At 43.9% G+C, this 24,097-nt stretch overlaps 1 protein-coding gene across 1 annotated transcript in view; it reads right to left on the reverse strand.

Moving 5' to 3' along the window:
• LOC118858765 (S-adenosyl-L-methionine-dependent tRNA 4-demethylwyosine synthase TYW1-like) overlaps positions 1-24,097 on the reverse strand; it is a 259,567-nt gene that overhangs the window by 97,204 nt on the left and 138,266 nt on the right. Inside the window, exon 13 of the mRNA XM_036769387.1 lies at positions 16,399-16,534. Within this exon, the coding sequence (XP_036625282.1) occupies positions 16,399-16,534 (136 nt within the window). The remainder of the gene's footprint in view (positions 1-16,398; positions 16,535-24,097) is intronic.

Below are 24,097 nucleotides of genomic sequence, written 5' to 3' on the forward strand. Positions count from 1 at the left end.
GTCAAATATCTCATTGGAAAAACCACTGACCTGGAAAATAGATCCAGGAGAGATAATTTTAAAATTATTGGACTACCTGAAAGCCATGATCAAAAAAAGAGCCTAGATATCATCTTTCAAGAAATTATCAAGGAGAATTGCCCTGATATTCTAGAGCCAGAGGGTAAAACAGAAATTGAAAGAATCCACAGATTGCCTCCTCAAATAGATCCCAAAAAGAAAACTCCAAGGAACATTGTCGCCAAATTCCAGAGCTCCCAGGTCAAGAAGAAAATACTGCAAGCAGCCAGAAAGAAACAATTTGAATACTGTGGAAAAACAATCAGGATAACACAGGATCTGGCAGCTTCCACATTAAGGGACCAAAGGGCTTGGAATATGATATTCCGGAGGTCAATGGAGCTAGGATTAAAACCAAGAATCACCTAACCAGCAAAACTGAGTATCATACTCCAAGGCAAAATGTGGACTTTCAATAAAATAGAGGACTTTCAAGCTTTCTCAGTGAAAAGACCAGAGCTGAACAGAAAATTTGACTTTCAAACACAACAATCAAGAGAAGCATGAAAAGGTAAACAAGAAAGTGAAATCATAAGGGACTTACTACAGTTGAACTGTTTTGTTTACATTCCTACATGGAAAGATGATGTGTATGATTCATGAGACCTCAACATCATTGTAGCTGAAAGGAATATGCATATATATATATATATGTATATATGTGTGTGTGTGTATGTGTGTAAACATATATATACACATATGTGTGTGTCTATGTGTGTATATATGTAGGTATATATACATATATATGTGTGCATATATATATATATATACACACACACACAAAGGGCACAGGGTGAGTTGAAAATGAAGGGATGATATCTAAAAAAATAAAATCAATTTAAGGGATAAGAGAGGAATATATTGAGAAAGGGAGAAAGGGAGAGATAGAATGGGGTAAATTATCTCGCATAAAAGTGGCAAGAAAAAGCGGTTCTGTAGGAAGGGAAGAGGGGGCAGGCGAGGGAGAATGAGTAAATCTTGCTCTCATCAGATTTGACCTGAGGAGGGAATACCATACATACTCAATTGGGTATCTTACCCCACAGGAAAGAAGGAGGAAGAAGATAAAAAAGGGGGGACGATAGAAGGGAGGGCAGACGGGGGAGGAGGTAATAAAAAAACAAACATTTTCGAAAAGGGACAGGGTTAAGGGAGAAAATTCAATAAAGGGGGATAAGTTAGGAAGGAGCAAAATATAGTTAATCTTTCACAACATGAGTATTGTGGAAGGGTTTTACAGAATGATACGCATGTGGCCTATGTTGAATTGCTTGCTTTCTTAGGGAGAGTGGGTGGGGAAGGAAGTGGGGAGAGAATTTTGAACTCAAAGTTTTAAAAACAGACGTTCAAAAACAACAACAACAAAAAAAGTTTTTTCATGCAACTAGAAAATAAGATATGTAAGCAATGGGGCATAGAAATTTATCTTGCCCTACAAGAGAAGAAAGGAAAGGGGGATGGGAGGGGAGTGAGGTGACAGATGGGAGGGCTGACTGGGGAATGGGGCAACCAGCATATATGCCATCTTGGAGTGGGGGGAGGGTAGAAACGGGGAAAAAATTTGTAATTCAAACTTTTGTGAAAATCAATGCTGAAAACTAAATATATTAAATAAATTTAAAAAAAAAGAAAAAAAAAAGAAATGTCCACTTCAAGGCAGCCTTTGAACGATGACCAGGCCTTGAAGCCAAAAGGACAAGTGCTTAAGCTGTCCACAAGACAAACTGTGTGATGACGCAAAGCTAGAACTGGAAAGCCAGGACTCCCAAGGCCACTAAGAGGAGAGGAGAATGATGGGAGAGCAACGGTCTTATAATAAAAATTCTACCTACCATCAGTAACAACGGAATCCTCAATTTAAGAAATATAAAGAAACTATAACAATTTCAGAAAGAGCAGTGGACAGAGTCAGTACAGAAAAGAGGAGAGAGGGCTGGCTTCAGAGTTGGGAAGATCAGAATTCAAATCCTGCCTCTGACATATCTAGGCTGTGTGACCCAGGGTGAGTTACCTGAGCTCTCAGGGTCCCCCAACTCTCTAAGGCCAAGTGGCAGGTGTCATGACACTGATGGAAGGAGCTTCCTTAGCAGGAATTTCCAGTTATGCCTTACCCAAAAAAAGCCAAAAAGAGCAGAAGCAAAGACAAACCAGGTAATTCTAACCCTAAAAGTGAGAGAGATGGGAGAGAGAACTGGGAGGCAGACTTGGGAGACTGGGCAGGCAGGCAGTGAGGCAGACACAGAAGAGAGGTAACATTATACCATGAAGGGGCAAGAGGATCAAGGGTTAGCTTTTCTTGAGAGCTGAGACCTAACCACGTCTAAAGGTGAAGAGGGACAGACTGAAAAGCGTGTGCCAGTCATCAGAGACAGAGCCCTGGGCATCCCCAGAGAGAAAATGGAAACACAAAGGGGACCACACAGACCAGGTCACTTCTGATCAGCTTTCTTTCTGGCTCTGTGCATCCAGTCATTTGCAAAGCATCAAAAATCTGGTCACGGCGCACAAAACTGACCCATGTAACACATGCACAGGAATCCCATCACCAAGCACACAACCTGACCTGTTCGTGGGGAGTCACTCGCTGTTATCTCTACCATTACAATGTTCAGCCGCAGATTGTGCTGAATCATGGAAATTTGTGCCTCATCTTATTATGCCAGAGAGGTTGAGAAAGGGCCATCTGGTCCCAGAGTACAGATGAAGCATCAAGCAGAAGAAAAATAGTAACTTTTGGCAGCAGGGGACCAACGTGTCGAGAATAACAAGGCAGTACAATTAAAACCTGATAGCCATCCCCAGTGCTACTTGGCGAGCTCAGCTTTCAAACTCTGAATGTGCAGCCAACACTACCGTGGGTCACACCAGGAATACCCAAGAATGCTGTCATACCCTAAAGCTCACCATTACTGAGCACATAAGACTATGCAAAGTACTTCCCTCCCAACTGGTGTTACATGCAAGTATCATTAGCCCCATTTTATGTATGGGAAAGCTGAGGCTCAGAGTAAATGACTTGCCCAAGGTTCTATAGCTGGTAAGGAGGGTATAAAAGGGACATGTTCGAACCCAGGGCCTGGCTCCCAGCCTGGCACTCTTTCCACTTTATGACTCCTGTCTTTACAGTCTAGCTCAGCAGGGTCAAACTCAGATAGGAAAGGATCTTTGTGGGCCCTACACATATTGACTTAGAAAACCATGAATTAAATTAGCATTACCTCTGTTGCATTATGTTTTTATTTATTTTGTTAAGCATTTCCCAATGCCATCTTCATGTGGTTCAGGAACACATGAGCATGAGTTTGACAAGTCTGGTTTATCCCAGCCCGTCCACACCCTCCATGCCTTCTCTCGCCTCTCCCCCTGTAGCCCCCCAGCAACCGGGGCTCTGTCCCTGCATCCCTCAGCTCACTCCTCCAGCACTCTGCAGTCCATCGCTAATCACTGAGTTCTCCCACCCCATCCACTTCTCCTTCATGTCTTCCCGCCATTACACTTCGAGCTCCTGGACAGCAGAGACTGGTTTGCTGCTTTTGTACCCCAGAAGATAGCACAATCTCTGCCATCTAGCTGGCATTTACTAAATGCTTTGTCGGTTTTATTTATCTGATGAAGAAATGAGGTTGGCCGTATAGGAAACAATTAGCAAATAATACCAGACTGTACATCAACATTTTAAACCAAAGGCTGATTTCATCAGAAAATACACTGGATGCTTTGAAAACATCCATTTTTAGTGAATTCCTTACCTACAGACATTGGACGCTTTGAAAATATCCACTTTAAGTGAATTCCTTACCTACAGACACTGGACGCTTTGAAAACATCCATTTTAAGTGAATTTCTTACCTACAGAAAGAAAAAAGGGCCTACAGACACTTTATCATAAAATCATAATTTTTCAAAAATTAAATTATTTTCAATTCAGTTGCAAGAGTGCCCCTGATTTCTGTACTATCCAGGAAGAATCATGACTTTCCTTCTTAAGCTGGCATCAAAAGAGCTGATCAGGGATCGGGGCTCATCCTCTAAAGCACGCTCTGTTATGTCTTTAGCCTAAAAGGGCCCTTTCAGTGTTTGGCTAGAATGACAATTTCATTACATGCTCCATAACTATTGACTCATTTTTTTAGTATTTCTATAGTAATTGTCTATAAATTTCATGGGCTCCCTACCAAAATTCAGCTTCTCCTACTCCTCTGTACCATGAAAAAGCACATGATTATACTCAGGCCCAATTAAACCTGACAAGGCAGATTTAGAAGACAGATTAAAAATATGCTTTGGTCAATTGGGGAACAACTGTTTCTCAAACAGTTATTAGAAAAACCAACGCTCAGTTTTTTAGCCATTATCAAATTGAGCCACACTAGAATGCTGTTCACCAAGAGACTAATCCATTATGGGGTTACATCATCTGTAATCAGAAGAGAATGACGTACGGGGAATGTTAAAATCACCTTTGGCGAACAGCCTCGCTCATCTGCTTTGTGTCCAGTTTTTCTCAGGAGATTCATATCACCGAGTATGCTACATTCTAATCAAAATGGCCGCCTCTGACTGACTTTCCCAATCCTGTAGGTTTCTGTAATAGCTAAAACTGACACGGCTCATTAAGGTTTCCAAAGCTCCTTTATAGATGTTCTCTCTTTGGATCCTCAGCACCAGCCTGCGAGGCAGGTACTATTACTAGCTCCATTTTATGGATGTGAAAACTGAGGCTGACAGCGGGTCAACGACTTTCCAGGGAACATCTGTGGCAATATTTGAACTCAGGTCTTCCTGACTCCAAATGCTTTAAGAAGCTTCAAAAGAGCACAAATACCCATGTGAGATTTATTACAGGCAATGGCCTTCAAGGTAAATGAATTCAGTTCGATTCAACAACATCTATTAAATGCCTACTATAGGCAAGGAAGACACTGTGTTAGGCGCTAGAAGGAGTGACTCTTGGGAGAGAAGAGGGCAGGGAAGGGATGGACCAGAAAGAATGGCCTGAGACGTTCCAGAAGGGGATCCTCTTCTAGCTTAAGCGAGGGAGGATCAGGGAGGACTTGGTGGAGGTGGTGGCAACCAGGCTGAAGTCCAGAGGAAGGGGAGGATGTCAAGGGGAAAGGAGGGAGCGCTTCTGAAAGGAAAGAGGGGGGGCACCCAGAGGAGGGGAGCAGGTAAGAGGGAATACCCCAAAACACTGCTGCCAAAGCATGTGAGGCCCAGAATGTGGGGGGCTGTTTGTATTTAATGCTGAAGGAAATGGGCCAGGGAGCCACAGGAAGGTGCTGGGGAATGGAGTTACATGCTTGTGCACTGGAAAGAGTATTTCGGCATGTCACAGATACACTGGCAATCAATCGATTAGTATTTATTAAGTACCGACTGAGGCTCAGGTCCGTGCTAAGGCACGGGAGATATAAAAATAATAAAAATCCTCAAAGTCCCAATGTAAAGGGGGAGGGAAGGGCAGGGAAGAGCAAGAAGAAAGCTGTCCTAGTGGCCTCCCAATCTACCTGGCTTAACAATGAAAATCAGCGGAGTTAAAAATTGAAAACTCCTCACCCGGCCACAGAATAGTCAGTCTCCAGAAAGAGTCACAGCACGGAGGAGGCAATCCTTCTCCTAGTCTATGTGCCATCTTTTGTCGTTAAATCACCCTTGTTTCCGAGTCAAGTTTATTTCCCCTCCCCTCTACTCCCCCCCTCCCCTCCCCCTCCCCTCTTCTCTTCTCACAATAAAAATCAGTAAAGATGCTTACATTCACTCTCCCCTTCATTTTAAGCCCAGCATTTGGGATAACATGTGGGAATGAGAAAACAGGTCTAGAAAAACGCCTAAGAAAAATCTGATGCCTACCTCAAAGCTGTTTTTCCATTTTACCTAAATAAACACCTTTCATTTTGCTTCAGAAAGAGAGGGCACAGGACCAAGTATATAAGCAAAACAGGATAGTTACAGATTTGTAAAAGTCTCTATGTAGTCAATGCAGGAGGGGCTGTGGAAAGACTGAACTGGTGACACAATGCTATCAGAGCTGGGTGCGATCTGGTCCAACTAGCCAGCAAATCGATGTGGAATTATAATTAAAAAGTCAATAAAGCGTCCGTGCCCTTTGAGAACTGTAAACAAAGAAGGTGCCCGTCATCTGTGAAATGGCCAAACAAACGGAGGGCCGCAAGCCTCACGGATATTACCAGCCAGTTCAGAAGAGGAGGGGCATGTAGAGAGGAAATGATTCAAATGGAAGTAAACACAACTGGGAAACTATATGCCCAATAACTATAATACTAAGTGGAAAGAATAAAAAGAAAAGAAAAAAAGAAGCTGAATGCTGTATAGTTATAAGGATCCAGCTTTGCCATGACAAAAAGATGAGGAAATGTACCTCCTGCCTATCTTCGCAAAGGTAGAGGACTATGGGTGTGGAACACAACATACACTATGAGGCCTGGCTGACGAGTTGTTTAGTTTTGTTGAACTGTGACTCTTCCCTTCTCTTTTGTTCTTTGTTACAAGTAATAACTCTCTGGGGACAGGAGAGGAAAGAATAAATTCGTAAATGGAGGTGATGCAAAAAACCAAAGCTAGAAACAAAATTCTACAAAAGAAAACTGGGACTTTCAACTTTTTTTTAATGTTCTGCTGAATAGTTTGTTTAAACTTTGGCAAGCATAAATAACTTTATTTAACTAAATACCGCACCTCTCCTTGTGACATTCGGCTTGCTTGGATTCAAAATGATTACATCAATGAATCTTGTCAGCGAGGCCATTAGAAGCAGCAAACAGCTGGTGACAGAAAAGTGGCTGCGGGTACACTAGACAGTTTTCTAAATTGAAAGTGACACGGAGTTGGTTACTGATTTCAACATCTGTTGCAGATTTTACACTTGGATTTCCTAAAAATATGAGCTGGCCCCGAAGCATCCTCCAGTCACTAGCGGGCCCTTTCGTTTCACCCCGTTCTCCTCATACCCTCTAAACACGAGCATCTGCCAGAACCGAGTTCAATTCAGGCAGCCGGGAAGAATGAAGGCCCTTACTGTAATTTAGAGAGCATGAGCCAGGCCCCTGGCAGAGTGGAGATGTGAGGCCCAGAGTTCTTCATGAATGTTTCATGATGGTCCCTTCTAAGGGACCAAACTCACAGGGACGTCTGTGAGGAAAATGCCTGGACGCTGTCCAGGGTCCCAGAAACCGGGATGGTTGCTGCTAATTTGCAGAAATATCATGATTATGACTGTAGACTGAAAAGGAAGACTCCTCCAAGATTTCTTAGCCAACAGTTCAAACGCTGGTTTTTGTGGCTGTAAAATAAGCTCCACAGGGCTGTTAGCCACTGTCCATAATAAGAATGACGATTTTAATAATAGCTCCCATTCATAATAATACAATAATATCTCCCATTTAAGGTCTGCTAAGCACTTTATTTGTTATCCTGTTTGGTCTTCCTAACAACCCTGGGACATAGAGGCTATGGTTATCTCCATTTTAGAGATGAGGAAACTGAGGTAGAGGTCAACTGATCTGCCCAGGGTCACACAGCTAGAAAGAGTCTGAAGCCAGATTCAAACTCAGGTGTTCCTGAGTACAACGCTCTATATACTGTGACATTTAGCTACCTCTGAACATGAGGACCACAGATTTTAAAATTAAGTTCATTCTATTCAACCCAGTTCAACAAGCATTTATTGAACACCGAGCTAGGCACCGTAGGAATACAAAGATTTAAAAAAAAAAAAAGACAATAATTTCCCTCAAAGAGCTTCCATGTTACCTGATGGGAGAATATGTGGCATCTACCCACATAAACGGCACGATGGGGACAAAGAAGATATTCAGACATCGCTTGCATCTTACAGAGAAGAGAAACAGATTTCTTCTATTTTCTTTTCAAACTGTATTTCTAAGGTAACGTCCCAAATCATGGAAATCCACAGACACAGCCCCATTCATAATTTATCTTGTAGCTACAAGAGAAAGAAATCGTTTCCCGGGAACTCGATTGATTTATGGTGTCAATTCAAATTCATGAGATCTTGTTTTTACCTTGAATAAAAATCGAATAGGAGGAAACCAATTGTGCGTTTTATCCTTTGGCCAAGTGCAGGGAGAGCTTTAGAAAAACACAAACAATGGGCTGGGTTTGGGGGAGCTCTCTGAGCTCCAAACCTGAGCATCCCCACTTCCCACCAACACAAGGGAGGCCTAGCCCGGCTCCTTAAGCCTCTTTCCAGTCAAGCATTAAGTGGATTCAGATATTCAGTCTGAAAGCTGTGGGAAGGCTAGCTTCTTGCTTGGCAAACCAGAAAATTTTCTGAGGTGTACCTTATAAGAAACCAGGAAAGATTTATAATGATTAAGGCCCAGGGACACAGAAGAAAGAGACACCCAAGGGCTTCAGAAAGTGACAAAGCTGATGTCCAGCCCAAACGTGAGATTTGGCCACACTTGGGGAGAGGGCTTTTCCTCACAGTCCTCAGGGTCAGCAAAGCTCCTAGTTTTACTTCCTTAGGTCACCTCCGTGGCTTCTGTTGATGCATCTGCCCAATTTTGTGCGGACAACTGATATGAGAGACAAAGCATTCAGTTTCATTTGCTTGGTTCAGCTCAATGAATTTTCTTAAAGGGCACCTATGTCTATTGATGGGGGCACAGAGAGAAGGGAAACTATCAAGTGACTTCTTATAGAAAACCCAAGGAGATTAGGTTCAGCAGGAGATGAGCGGAAAACAGGCAACTGAGCCTCATTAAATGTGTCCAACATCACCATCCATGAGCAGTTTAGTTGATCTGTGTGTTAACATTCAGTCTGATCTTGTATAAAGAATCCTAACCAGATAAAAGCAGCCTATGAGGGTCATTCATTTTCTTCTCCCAGTCTGAAAATGTTTTAAGTTTTCTGGTGCTGTTAAAAGCTTTTGATCTCTCTATAAGCCTAGAAATAGGACACAGTACACAAGTGTTTCAACAATCCGGCTAGCAGCTGTTGTGGGGGTGTAAGACCAACCCAAGCCCAACAACAAGAACGCTACCAGCACGCTGCAAAAGCACAGGTTCTTTTGATCGGCTTAACTAAGGAAAGCTACGTTAAGGGGTTGACAAGCTCACTTTAATTCAGCATACAAATATCATTCACTTAGTTCAGGGGAAATACCAACACACTGAACTTCAGAGCAAAATACAAACAAAATACAAACATCAACAGAAAGACCTTATCTGATTCAAATCCCAATACATAGTTACCAGAGTTTAACAAAGTCCCAACATCCAGGTTTACGAGTTGGAGGGCTTCTTAGCTACAGCTGCCCGAGAGTCTCCAAACGCCACCAAGAGTGAGAGCCCTGCACAAATGGCTCTGTCCTCTCTTCTTATACGGCTTCAGACGTCATCAAACATCATCTGAATGACCAGAACTTAGGCTTCTATGATTGGCTCTTGAGCTAGCACCACCCCTTGGTACCCTGGGAGCTTCACACCCACATAGGCTTAGCACCTAATAGGGGTTTGGGCCTGGGGCTCAGCACCTAGTAAGACTCAAGATGGGCATGGCTCTGGAGTTAGCACCTCCCCTTAGCCAGCCCCACCTTGGGCCCCACCCTAGTCACCAATCCACACCCACATAGGCTCTACACCTAATAGGGGTTTGGGCCTGGGGCTTAGCACCTAGTAACACTCAATGAAATACACTGAATTACTCAAAGGAAACAAAAGCCAAACTCTTGTATTGGCAACCAAAAATGGGCTCCTTAGCACTTAGTCAACAAGTGCCCTTGACTAGTTTGGCTTTTTCCCCTGAACTGAATGCTGTTTGTATGTTGGACTGGAGTAAGCTTGTCGGCCCCTTCACCTTGCTTCCCTTGCTTAAGCTGATGGAAAGAACCTGTGCTTTCCTGGTCAACCCCTTCACCTTGCTTAAGCAGATTGAAAGAACCTGTGCTTTCCCCGGCGTACCTTACACCCCCGCAGAAGCTGGATGGTTAAAAGCAGCTCCCATTGGAGCCAGAGGCTGCTACTGCTACAGCTACAGCCACAGCCACAGCCGCAGCCACAGCTGAAGCAGGAGCTGCCAGTAGCAGAGCTGACCTACGGGAGGAAGCTGAACAAAGACTTCAGGCTAGTGGGTAATCTTTTTACCATAGAGGGGGAAGCATGATTTTGCTTTACGCAATCATGCTTCTCTGTAGCCTCCTAGTTACTCTTTCAAGGCGTACTTATTGGGCCTGGAAGCTTTTGATCAATATATCAAAATGGGGTTGCTGGTTCATGGGTTGGTTACTGTGGAGCCTAAATATATGTTTTGATTCTTCTGCCTTCTACTTTGAGAGTTTCTTATATCCGGCGGTTCCGAACCTTTCAGACATGTTTATGATCCTCTTTGAGATTATAAACTCTGCCCTCCTAATACAACTCTTCAAGGGCACTAATGGGCTAAGAGCCCATTTTGCTTACCAACACAAGTCAGATTTGTTTAAACCCCAAGGTGTCTAATAACCTAAAAAAAAACCCTTATTTGTATATCTGGCTATGTATACATACATATGTACATGTACATGTGCATCAGACAGCATAATGTAATGGAAAGAACTCTAGCTTTACAGTCAAAAGACCTGGGTCCGAATCCCAACTTTGCTGCCTTACTTCTTATCTGACCTTGGATAAAGAAGCTACCCTCTCTGGGCCTCAGTTTCCTCCTGTGTAAAATGAGGAGCTTGGACTAGATCAGGAGCTCTCAATCCTTCTTTCACCTTGGATCCCTCTGGCAGGCTGCTGAAGCCAGTAGATCCCTTCTTGGAATCATGTTTCTGAATGCACAAAATAAAATGCACAGGATTTCAAAAGAAAACAATTATATTGAAATACAGTTATCAAGACATTATAAAAACAAGTTCATGGGTTGCAGGTTAAGAACTCCGAGCTGAGTGGTCTGCAAGGTTCCTTTTAGCCCTTTTATTACCTTTCATTGCCTTCCAGACATCTCCGCCTGGATGTCCAGTAGACATCCCAAACTCCAAACAGAACTCACTTTTCTCCCCAAATCCCCTCTTCCTGCCTTCCCTGTTACTGTAGGGGAAAACACCATCCTCCCTGTCCAACAGGCTCACAACCTAGGAGCCATCCTGAATTCCTCACTCTCTCCCACCCTCCATATCCAGTATGGCACCAAGGCCTGCTGATTTCACCTTTGCAATGCTTCTCATAAACACCTCCTTCTCTCCTCTGCCACTGCCAATCCTCTAGTGCAGACCCCCACTCCCTCCCATCTGGATTACTGCAGTGGCCTGCTGGCGGGTCTGCCTGCCTCAAATCTCGCCCCACTCTAGTCCATTCTCCATTCGGCCATTAAAGTGATTGTCCTAAAGCACAAGTCTGACCATGTCTCACACACACACCCTCCCCACTCAATAAACTTCCCTGGCTCCTTATTACCTCCAGGAGCAAATACTGTTTGGCATTCAGAGCCCCTCATAACATGGCCCTGTCCTACCTTTCCAATCTTCTTCCACCCCTCTCTCTGACACAAACTCTTCAATCCAGTGACATTGGCCTCCTGCCGATTCTACAAACACAACCCTCCATCCCTTGGCCCCAGGCACTTTCCCTGGCTGTCCCCCATACTTGGAATGCTCTCCCTCCTCCACTCCAACCACTGAGCTCCCTGGCTTCCTTGAAGTCCCAACTACAGTCTCAGACCTTCCTAATTCCGGTGCCTTCTCTCTAGCAATCATTTCCTGTTTACCCTGTATACAACTCGCTTTGTACATGTTTGTTTACATGTTGTCTTCTCCATTAGACGGCAAGCTCCTTGAGGACAGAGAATATCCTTTGCCTCTTTTTGTATACGGTGGGCTAAGGCCCGGTATCTAGTATATAGTATATACTTTGTAAATGTTTACTGACTGACTGACTAAATCTATAGTTCTATATGAAACCTATTTTGAGCAGCTAGGTGGTGCAGTAGATAAGAGCACTGGGCCTGGAGTCAGGAAGAGCTGAGTTCAAATCCAGCCTTAGATACTTACTAGCTATGTGACTGTGAGCAGGTCACTAACCCTGTTTGCCTCAGTTTCCCTATCTGCAAAACGAGCTGGAGAAGGAAATGGCAAACCACTGCAGCAGCTTTGCCAAGAAACCCCAAATAGGGTCACGAAGAGTCAGATGTGACTGAAAAACAACTGAACACACACTAAAGTCTATTTCACTTATAAAAAGCCCCAGTTTGGTTGGCCCACTCGATTGACTTGGATCTGCCAGTCGTTAGACCGTCCAATACTGAGTTCTAAAAGATCTGTTCAAATGTGAAACGTGGCACTAACACCAATAATTGTTTAAGTCTCCACAGGCTATTTTTAAAGGAATTTCTAGTCCCTCTTAATTCCCTTCCTTTTCCCCCTCATGCTTCTCAAATTGAAGCATTCATTTCCAAGGTGATCCGAATAAAGATTAAGGAGGAGAGATTAGTCAAATAAAAGTTCTCCCTTTATCACATTAAAGATGGCACATATCACACTCTGGAAATGACAAACTTACAATCCTGAGCTAAACAGGAACCAAGCTCATAGGGGCCTGATGCTCACGGCCTGAAAGGCTTGAGAAAGGGTGAAAAAGGGCTCCCTCTTGGCCCAGTGGCTTTCCCCTCCCTGGAAGAGAAGGCATCAGAGAGAAGGAAGCTGCGCTCACGGAATCATTCCCAACTCAAAAAGTGTAATCGAGTTGAGAAGCTGCTAAAAGGCCTGTCCATATGTCCTTGCTTACAGAAGGGGGCGAGGGAGGGGGAACTTTCTACCCTCCCCCCACCCTTAAACATGTCTTCATTCTCACTCTCTCTCCTCCTCTTTCCCCCTTGATTTCTCCCCCTCTTTCTCTCTCTTTCACCCTCCCTCCTTTCTCCCTTCCCCTTCTCTCCATTCCTCCCTTCGCCACCCTTACACACACATGTGCACATGCACACACACCAACGTCCACAGCTGGAATGGACTGAAAGATCAGCTAATCCAACTCCTTCATATGACAGAGGAGGAAAGTGAGTCTAGACAGGCTCTGTGGCTTCTCAGCCCAGGTCAGTCCTCTAACCAGAAGCCACCCTCTGGCCACTACAGCATGGTGCCTTGAGTCAGATGCCCAATTCAGCTTTCTAACAAACCTTCAACATTACAACTTCCAAGTAAACCCCCGGCACTCGACCACTAAGACATCAGCTGGTTTGTAGGCTCGGACGTTGGCTATTCTGTCCCAATTAACATATCAGTCTTATAAAGAAACCCACTCCACAGCTACATTTGTCAGAGATACAAACCACGCTCGAGTCTCTAGAAGCAGTGCTACTGTTCAAATTTTGACATCCAGCAATGCATAGGGAGCAAAAAAACATCCTTTCCTTCTGTAGAGGGTGGAAATATTTATTGAGGGCTTGGGAATAGCTGTCTTAACTATAAAAGACTAAAATAAGATTAAATACCTGAATGTTCTACCAAGCCTTGACCTCACCATGATGGGACATTGGCAAAAATAAATTGGGTCACGCTGCCGATAAAAGTCTATGGCCCAAGCTGGATGGTGGTTAGAGTTTTATATCTAAGAGATTTCTGGTCCTAGAGGACACCTCTATGACAGAGGCTCTCTTTGGAGGAAAAGTGCAGCTAACACATTTATTTGTCCTATTCACCTTGACCAAAGTACTCAGCCCCACATGACATTCAATGTATTTCACCCCTTCCTACTCAAAGAGGGAACAGTCTGACAACAGAGAAGCTTCTATAAACAAAATCAGCTGATTGTCAATGGGGGGTGGGGGGAGGGCAGGGCGGGGAGAGAAGTTCGCCCTCTTCCACCTCTGGGGCAATCGTTTCATGGAAAGGGAGAATTTTTCATCTTGAGCCATTTGCTAAAAACTCTTACTTTCCTCAAGTTTCAGAAGTCTCCCCCACCTACCACCCACTGACCCTGCCCTTAGCTTGTTTGTACACCGTTGTTTGCTTGTAGTTTTCCCATTAGATTGTAAGCTCCTGGTCGGCAGGGCCTGACCTGGGCTTCTCTTTGTATTCCCATCTCTTAGCCCAGTACCTGGCATACAGTGGGCATTTAATAACTGTTTATCATCTGAATGACACGTTCTACCCAGGGAAGAGCAAATAAAATTTAAACACAAATTTCAGAAGGAAACCCTGTATTTGCTATCCCATTCAAATAAAACAAACAAAATCTATGTATTTCTGCATCAATCTAAACCCATTAGATGACTGTCCTAATAAGGATTGCTGCCAGTTGTGATTCAAGGGCTACATCTCCCAAGGGCTGTCTTTGGGAACTCTGAAAATCAGTAACATCAATCTTTCCTGACATGATGTGGTACCAACTGCTGCATCAAGAAATTCAAGAGGATGCCACCGTAACCAAGGACTTCATTAGGAGAAAGTTCTTAAAATGCCCAGCTCTCTCCAATGTCAAGGGTGGACACCTCTGGGAAGGAGCAGCTCAAGTCTTAACAGCACCAAATACACAGAAAGCAGATGCCCAATCCCAGTGGATGCTGAACAAGACTTCCCAAGGGGACTTTTCCAAATCTAATTAGAGTTTCATGATAATGATGCTGGTAATATATGCTTGGGCTGGGAAATAGTGAAAAGTACCTCAAAGCGTCACTCAGATTCCTATTGGCACCAATTCCTAACCCTGTAGTGACCAATAACAGGAACACTGATGGAGTAATTGGGCGTTGAACATTTAGGCCGGTGAATAAGTTGCAGGCATCTTGCACACATCTTCAAAGAAAATAGGCAGGCTCGAGAGTCCATTTGGCCTGACACTGACCTGCATGTGTGACAAGTATGGCAGAGACGTGATGAAAAAGTCCACTCCAGAAGGAGCTATTCATTTCACCACAGCCACAGTGACCACTAAAGCTGGTGTGACTGAACGTGAGGTCAGGAAAACAAGGAGCAAAGGTCTCTGAGAGAGCTAAAGGCCTCTTCCACACAAGCCTCCTCCACAAACAGACCAAGAGAGGAGCAGAGACCAGTGTGATGCCCATGACACTGAGGCTACCCAGGACACGGTTTAATTTTTCTAGCACGAGTGATGGTCGATCTCCCTGCCCCTGCACAAGTTCTCATCAGGTAGTTGGGATGGGGGAAGGAGGTGCTCATGGGTAGGTGGGGTCTGGAGCACTGGTGTAAGTGAGAACGTGTTTGATCAGAATCCTTTGAAGGACGAGGATCGGCAGAGTGTCATTCACATCATGGTACAACATCTTGGATGACTTTTATATTCACATTTAACTAGTCTTAGGAACAACAGAGATAGAAAGCCAGTCCTAGGAGTCAGAAAGACTCAAGTTCAAGGGCTGCTTCTGATACACACTGGCTGTGTAGCCTCAGACAAGTCATTCGATCCTTCAACATGTGAAGAAAAACCACAGTGGAACTTCCAATCTGCACTGGTGGAAGGAGTTTCTTCCCCTGGGAGTTCCCTATACCCATGAAATCCCCATTTAACCACAGTATTTCTTGTATATATGTGTGTGTGTGTGTGTGTGTGTGTGTGTGTGTGTGTGTGTAATTGTGTCTTTCCAACCCAACCAGATGATGAGCATTTCAAGGGCACAATGGAGTAGTTATATATACTCTGTATTCCACATGGAAATAAGCACAGTGCCATGTGCCCATATACAAGGATACTGGGCAAAAGGATGAAGAAAGGAGGAGGATGAAGATAGAACGATCATTTGGAAAACAAAAGGAGGAAAAGAGCAAGCGAGTAAGGAAAGATCCCAGGCTTGAGGCCAGCATCCTGCCTCTGCTACGCCCTCGATGTGGGGCCTCAGCAAGTCACTTCAGCTTGCCCAGACTCAGCTTCCTAATCTGTGAAATGGAGATCATTCCTGTAAGGTCCAGGGCAGTGATGCCACTCCAGTGAGGTAATGGACTGAACAGACATGGTGGGGATCGTGCTGGCGGGGAATCAGGAGGCCTCTGATTCGTCCCGACTGGGGGGCCCCAGGCCAGTCTCAGCACCCCTCAGAGGCCCAGGCAGCTCTCTGAGGCTAGAAGCCACAGAGAAGGTGCCAGCCTGCAGCCCTGGGAGGGGCTCATGTCCCTGAAACATGGGACCAGTCGCCACCTCAGTCCTTATCCCAGGGCAGAAAAAACCAGATTTGGAAAAAGAAGACACAGGTTGGAACTGGGCACAGCTACTTGCTGAATGACCCCGTGTCTCAGTTATTCCACAGACAAAACTAAGAGGTGAAGACAAGAGGGCCTGGAATGGCCCTGGGGGCTGAACTTCACCAAGCATAACATGACATGACAGGAGCAAGGGACTGCTCGGACACTCTCTCAACACATACCTTGGCAGCCAAGGCTCTTAAACTGTCGAGGAATCTTTGCCAGAAATCCCTGAAGAGTGGCCGGTCAATTTTCTTCAGGCTATCTTTGGTGCTGGCATCCACACTGACATACAGCTGGGTAACTGGCTCCAGGTTCCTTGGAAATAGGAAAGGGAAAGAAAGGGAAGGGGAAGGGAAAGGGGAAAGGGGAAGGGAAGGGAAGGGGAAAGGAGAAAAAGTTACTTCAATGTAGGCCTTTCATGAGGTCAAAGTCAGAGTTTTTAACAAACGGAAATTAAACATTTCTCCACGTCTGTGGGCTTTCAGCTGCTCCCAGAATCCACAAGGACAGCTCTTATCCATGGTAATGCTGGCTGCCAACTCACCACCAAAAGGTAGCAGAAAGACCTGAAATCATTCCAGAAAGACGACAACAGAGCTCACTCTGCGCCAAGTGCTGGGCTAAGCACCGTGATACAAAGAAAAAAGGGAGAGGTGGCCAGAGACGGGTCTTTTGTTGGAAAGTTATGGGGATGGTGAGTGGAGCCACAGGGGAGGAGACTCATCCCTAGTTTCCAACAGCAATGAGATGACAACTAGGGTCTTAGTTCAAGGAACCAGAGACTTGTAGAGGTGGAAGGGACCTCAGCAGCCTTGGAACCCAACCCCACAGACAAAGAATCATTGCTCTCCCAAGCCTGACAAGTGGTCATCCAGTCTCTGCTTAAAGACCTCCAAGTAAGGGAACCCACTAACTCTTGAGGCAAATCATCCCACTTCTGGATAGCTCTCACCCCACCCTCAAGTCTTCTCCTCCTCCATAGCCAGCCCCCTCAACCAATGCTTCCATGGCGGGATCTCAAGGCCCTTCCCCATCCTGACTATCTTCCTCTGGACATTCTCCAGCTTATCAATGTCCTTAACTGTAAGGCCCAGAACTATACATGTGATGATATAAAAGAAACTGGGCCAAAGTTTAGGCTCAGTTTCTGCCTACCACCTCCCTAACTTCCTTTTTAAACTAATGGAACTAAATTGCAACTAAAATCCCACCTTCTATGGGAAGCCTTCTCCATGATCTCTTGATTCTAGTGCCTTCCCTCTGTTAATTATTTCCTATTTACCTGGTATATGGCTTGTTTTATACATATTTATGTACAATATACACAGGTGTTTTCTCCCCATTAGACTATAAGCTCCTTGAGGGCAGGAACTGTCTTTTGCTTCTTTTTGTATTCCTAGCACTTAGCACAGCACCTAGCACACAGTAGGTGCTTAATAAATGTTTACTGATTGAATTATTTTATTGACTGACCACCAAGGCACACTTGCAGGCATCCCAGCGATGCTGAGAAGCCCCAGGAGACAAATGTCAATGCAACCAAAACCCCTGCCATGTGCTGGATGCTGCTGGAAAAGCCCTCTTAGACTAACAGGAACAAATCAACTCACTTCAATTCCACAAAGAGTCATTAAGCTCAAGGTCCCGGGGGTGTGAAAATGAACAGGATGTGGCTCCTGCCCCCATGGGGCTTGTGAACAAGTAGTGGGGCACAGCCATCACACAGTGATTAAAGACACTTTTAATTTTTTTTGAGGGGGGTACACAGGGCAATTGGGGTCAAGTGACTTGCCCAAGGTCACACAGATAGTAAGTGTGTCAAGTGTCTGAGGCTGGATTTGAACTCAGGTCCTCCTGACTCCAGGGCCGGTGCTCTACTCACTGTGCCACCTAGCTGCCCCACACAGTGATCACTCTTAACACAAAGGGGAAGGGGACAAGTGCTCTAGAAAGGTATCCATGATGTGTTCAGTGAGGAGGGTGCAGACAGATCTCTTCTTCTGATCACAGATTCCCTATCCACCCTCTCTAGGTTCCTCCTGGCAAGATCAACTGTTCCCACGAGTCCCCAGGAGAGTCATTCTGACTGATGGTTTTGATCATTTGAACTCATAAAAATGCTCACAAGCAGATGCTTGCGTTCTCATGGATTTAGAAGGGGAGATCCAGAATGTCACTCACGAAGAGTTAAGATGAACAAATCTTGTAAGCAAGTGAAAAAATCTGCAAAGTAATGAACCTATCCGCAAGGCTGATGTGCGGGTGGAACACTGGGAAGGCTCAGGGATATTACTCTGAGCAATAGGATCTTTCTAAACAAACCATACCATTTGCCAAAGACACAAAGGAAAGGCGTAACATTACTTTAAAAACCATTAGTCTGCCTTATCATCCTTCTCCAGGCACCTCATCCATTTGGGTAACAAGCTACGTTACCTTAACTCAACAATATTTTGATTTTTTAATGGAAAGGTTACAAAATGCCAGCCTAAATGGATACTTGCTACTAACAATGAAAAGTGTTTATCTTGAAGGTGCCTGATGTAAAAGGAGAACTATTTCATCATAACTACTTGGATGGTGAACAGCAGAATCCAGGAGCAGTGATTATTTTATGATTGTTCTCTTCTCTACGACTTGTTGGAGGAAAGAGGCGCCCATATATCCAAGAAGGCAATGGCCACACCAGAGAGCTCCCTGTCTGGAACAATCATCCCTAAGGAAGACTACCAAAGACTGGCATCCCATCCAAGGTAAGATATATTTATGAATGAGTGCTAAGAATGACCCTTGAAGCGGATGGTAGAAGAAGAGAGGAGCACAGAGGGAGGTAATCCTTGGAGACATTTTGCTCAGATAAGGAGGCTTCCTAAGAAATAGAGAGAGCTCTGCTTGGGGGCGGGGTGAGGTCTGGCTGCCAGCAGAAGGAAGAGAAGGTCTGAGGGGAACAGACTGAGCCTCCCTGATTTCATCTCTGCCTAGCAATTGCCTCACTGCTATTCATGAGGAAGAAGCTATTCATTTGCCTGTCTTGCTTTATTATTGTAATCCAAAAGACAGAACGAAATCATTTTAATTAAAAAGTACAATCTGAAAATTACCATAATATCCCATACAGTTATATTTAACACCTATGTGACAGGCTCTCAAAACGTTTAGAGAATTTTACATTTCTCAGACCCGCTTACAGTTGATCCCTGGGATGAATGAATGAGGAGCACAAAAAATGACAGCAGGGTTCCCAAACCAAAAGCCAATCTCCATTAAAAAGAAAATTTACAAATCTGAGCATGACCGTTTCAATGACACGCACACGGATAAAACTTAAATCACTGAGTCGCCAACCGTCATTTATTCTGTGAACGCACGGCAATGGCAACACCGACGCTTTTGCTACTATTCGAGACGCTGGGTTGTGTTCCATCCCACAGGGAAATGGCCACACACAAACAAGGCCATGATGTTCCCAGATGCACTGGTCAGTGGAAAGAAACTGAAGTTAAAAAACTACTATGTAATTACTACTCATGAAAGCAATGATGATGGTAATTAGGTGATGGTTCTCTATTGCTACATGGGTTAGAGGATACTTTCCCCATTCGGGCTCATTTGGTTATGTGCAAAAAGTAGGCCACAGCTAGTAAAGTCTAATGAGGAAGGAGGCCGCAGCGGGCACCCCTGCCCTCCTTTAGGGCAGGGGCACAGCTGTGTTTGGAGAGATGCCAAGCCAGATGCAAACATGGCTTAATCTGGCATAACAATTCAAGACACTAACAGGTGGGGCAAAAAACGGAATGATGTTGGCCATTATTGTTAGGAGGAGCAGATCCACGCTGCTGGCTCGGGGTAACTATGGGATGTGGGGGGAAGGCTACAGGAGGATGGAATTATACTGTGGATTTAAAGGACAAAAAGTCACAAGCTCTTAGCTCACCTGCCTCTCAGAGGCAGAGGAAATCAGGGGCCCCCAGGAGGCATCATGAGTTATTTTTCTCTCTCATATCTTTACAAGCACAGTCTGGACACTGCAGGAAGCGACACTTGACAGGAGTCAGGGGTGGCTGAGGGTAATTATAAGGGCAACAGGCATGGGAGCTGCTCCCAAGGTCTCTCAGGGCTAGCACCTTCCATAGAAAAAAGGTATGTGGTCTAATCCGAAGTATCCAAGAGCTCTAAAGAGCTAAAACCTTGATTGAGAGGGCTAGGGAAAAGCACAGGCTGGACAACTAAGTCAGGGGAGGCCGGCTTGTCCCATGACTGGGGTGGCAGCGTGAGACGTCCACACTACAGCCTGATAGAGAGGACTCAACTCCTAACAGAAGCGATGGACTCAGGTGCAGGAGACAGACATTTCTGGATGTGGCCAATGAGGGAATTTGTTCTATACAAATCTGTGACAAGAGTTTCAGTTTTTCTTTTCTTTTTTTTTTTTTTAAAGCAGAGGGAAGACTATGGAGACAGATCCAAGATGGCAGAGACTCAAGCCAGAACCCAGCTGAATTCTCCCCACATTCCCCTCCAAACAACTTTAAAATAATGTTGCAATCAAATTTTGAAGAAGCAGAGCCAACAAAAGGTCAGAGGCAGACATTTTTCCAGCCTAAGACAACTTAGGAGGGTCCACAGGCCAGGTCTATAACACCAGTGAGTCTGCAACAGTGGCGACAGCAGCTTCAGGAGCTCTCAGTCCAGAGACGATAAGGGGATTGGTCAAAAAGAGATTAGAGGTGACCCTTTGTTGGCACTGGGTGCAGTTGGCACCGACTGGCCATAAGCAGTTTTGGGTCACAGCTCCAGGGCAGAGAGGAGCACTTGTGGTCAGTCACAAGGGAGCAAAGACCCTGGTCACAGTTCCAGAGCCAAGACAAATGCTAGCACTTGTAGCTGCAGGGGAGTGGGGGCCCTTCCTTGGTAAAGACCAGAGCAGTGACCACCCCTCTTCCCAGATCACACCAACCTGGAAGCACCAAAAACTTGCAGACCCCCAGACCTAACTCTGAAAACAGCAACACAAAAAAGCCTGGAGCTTAGCACAGTGCCTCCCCAACCCCAGGGTGAAGAGAGCCCAACTTTAACATAAAGTTCCAAATGAAGAAACAGGCTGGGGGAAATGAAAAATTAATAATAACAACAACAAAAACTTGACCATAAAAAAGCTACTACTCTGGCAGGGAAGACCAAGAGACAAACTCAGATGACAACAACGTGAAAACAGCTATAAGCAAAGCATCAAAGAAAAATGCTCACTGAACCCGAGGCCAGCAAGAATCCCAGGAACAGTTAAAGAAAGCCATAAGAGGAGCAGTGGAAAAAACTGGGAAAAGAAATGAGAGTGCCGCAAGGAAATTATGAAAAGAGAATTAACAACTTGATAAAAGAGGCACAAAAAAATCCTGAAGATATCATCTTAAAAAACAGAATTGGACTATTGATTAAAAAAGGGAATAAAAATTCAATGAAGAAAACAACTCTTTAAAAAATAAAATTGGCCAAATGGAAAAAGAAGTATAAAAGCCCCCTGAAGAAAATAATTCCAAATCAGAATTGGGCAAATGGAAGCTAATGACTCCATGAGACATCAAGAAACGATAAAACACAGTCAAAGGAATGAAAAAATAAAGGAAAATGTGAAACATCTCACTGGAAAAACAACTGACCTGAAAAAAAGATTCAGGAGATATTAGAGACATAGAGGACAGATTGAGGAGTTTAACAATTCTTGAATTACCTGAAAGCCGTGATCCAAAAAAGAGTCTAAGCATCATCTTTCAAGAAATTATCAAGAAAAACTGCCCTGATAGCTTAGATCCAGAGGGTAAAATAGAAATTGAAAGAATCCACCAATTACCTCATGAAAAAGATCCCAAAATGACAACTCCCAGGAATATTACAGTTAAATTCCAGAGCTCCCAGGTCAAGGAGAAAGTATTGCAAGTAACCAAAAATAAACAATTCAAATATCAAAGAACATAGTTAGGACCACACAAGATTTAGCAGCTTCCATGTTTAAAAAGCAGAGGACTTAGAATACGATATTCCAGAAAGTAAAGGAGCTAAGATTACAACCAAGAATAACCTCCCCAGAAAAACTGAAATCCTTCGGTGGAAAAAAATAGATATTTAATAAAATAGAGGACTTTCAAGCAGTCCCGGTTAAAAAAAAAAAAACCAGAGCTGAACTGAAAATTTGACTTTCAAACAAAAGACTTAAGAGAAGCATAAAAAGGTAAATATGAAAGCATAATCATAAGGGTCTCAATGGAATTACACTGCTTACATTCCTATATGAGAAGATGATACATGTAATTCTTAAGAACTTTATGATTATGTGGGCAGTTAGAAGGAGTCTGAATAGACAGAGGGCACAGGTGTGAGTCCATTTTGTTGCGATGATCTCTGAAAAAAAGAATGTAGGGGTAAGAAAGAAAGATGCGCTGGGAGAAGGGAGAAGGGGGAAGGGAGAAGTAGAATGGGGCAAATTTTCTTATATAAAGGAGGTGTGCAAGGAAGAGCTTTTAGAGTGGAGGGGAAAATGGAGGAGGGGGGCAACCTGAATCTCACTCTCATAAGAATTGGTTCAAAGAGGAAAGAATATATATACAAAATCAGTCAGATATAGAAATCTGCCTTACCCAATAGGGAGATAGAAGGGGAAGGGGATGAGATATATTGGGGGGAAGAAGGAGGGGAGATGATAAGGGGGAGTACCGATTGGGGGAGGCAGTGGTCAGAAGCAAAACAGACTTTTGAGGAGGGACAGGACAAAAAGGAAGAAAGAAGGAAAATGGGATAGAGGGAAATATATAGTAATCATAACTGTGGATATGAATGGGATGAGCTCACCCATAGAATGGAAGCAGGTAGCAGAATGGATTAGAAATCAGAATCTAACGATATGTTGTATACAAGAGACACGCTTGGGACAGAAAAACACACAGAGAATTGAAATGAAGGGCTGGAGCAGAGTCTATTATGCTTCGGCTGAAGTGAAGATGGGAGGGGTGGCAATCATGATCTCAGATGAAGCAAAAGCAAAATTAGACCTAACTGAAAAAGATAATCAGGGAAACAACATTTTGCTAAAAGGTACCATGGAAAATGAAGCAATGTAAAAAAAGAGAAATATGTTTAGCAAGTTCCTCTGATAAAGGCCTCTTTCTCAAATATATAGGGAACTGAGTCAAATTTATGAAAATAAAAAAAAGAGATAAATGGTCAGAGGATATGAACTGGCAGTTTTCAGAAGAAAAAATCAAAGCTATCTATAGTCATATGAAAAAATGCTCTAAATCACAACTGATTAGAGAAAGGTAACTCTGAAGTAGCACCAAGTCTTACCTATCAGAAATGACACGTTGGAAGGGATGAGAGAAAACAGGTACATTAATAAATTGTTGGTGGAATAGTGAATTGGTCCAACTATTCTGGAATACAATCTGGAACTATGCCCAAAGAGCTACAAAACTGGGCATATCCAGCAATACCACTACTAAGTCTATACCCAAAAAAAGATCAAAGAAAAAGGAAAAGAAGCTATATGTACAAAAATATTGATAGCAGCTCTTTTTGTGGTAGCAAAGAATTGGAAATTGAGGGGATGTCCATTAACTGGGGAGCAGCTGAAGAAGCTGTGGTATATGAATGTAATGGAATACTTCTGTTCCATAAGAAATGACAAGCAGGCAGATTTCAGAAAAACCTAGAAAGACCTACATGAACTGATGCTGAGTGAGGTGGGCAGAACCAGAAGAACATTGTACAAAGTAACAACACTGTGTGATGACCAACTTTGAAAGACTTAGCTTTTCTCAGCAATGCAATGATCTAAGACAACTCCAAAAGACTCATGATGGGAAATGCTCTCCACATCCAGAGAAA

Source organism: Trichosurus vulpecula, chromosome 7 (assembly GCF_011100635.1).
Source record: "Trichosurus vulpecula isolate mTriVul1 chromosome 7, mTriVul1.pri, whole genome shotgun sequence".
Classification (NCBI taxonomy): domain Eukaryota; kingdom Metazoa; phylum Chordata; class Mammalia; order Diprotodontia; family Phalangeridae; genus Trichosurus; species Trichosurus vulpecula.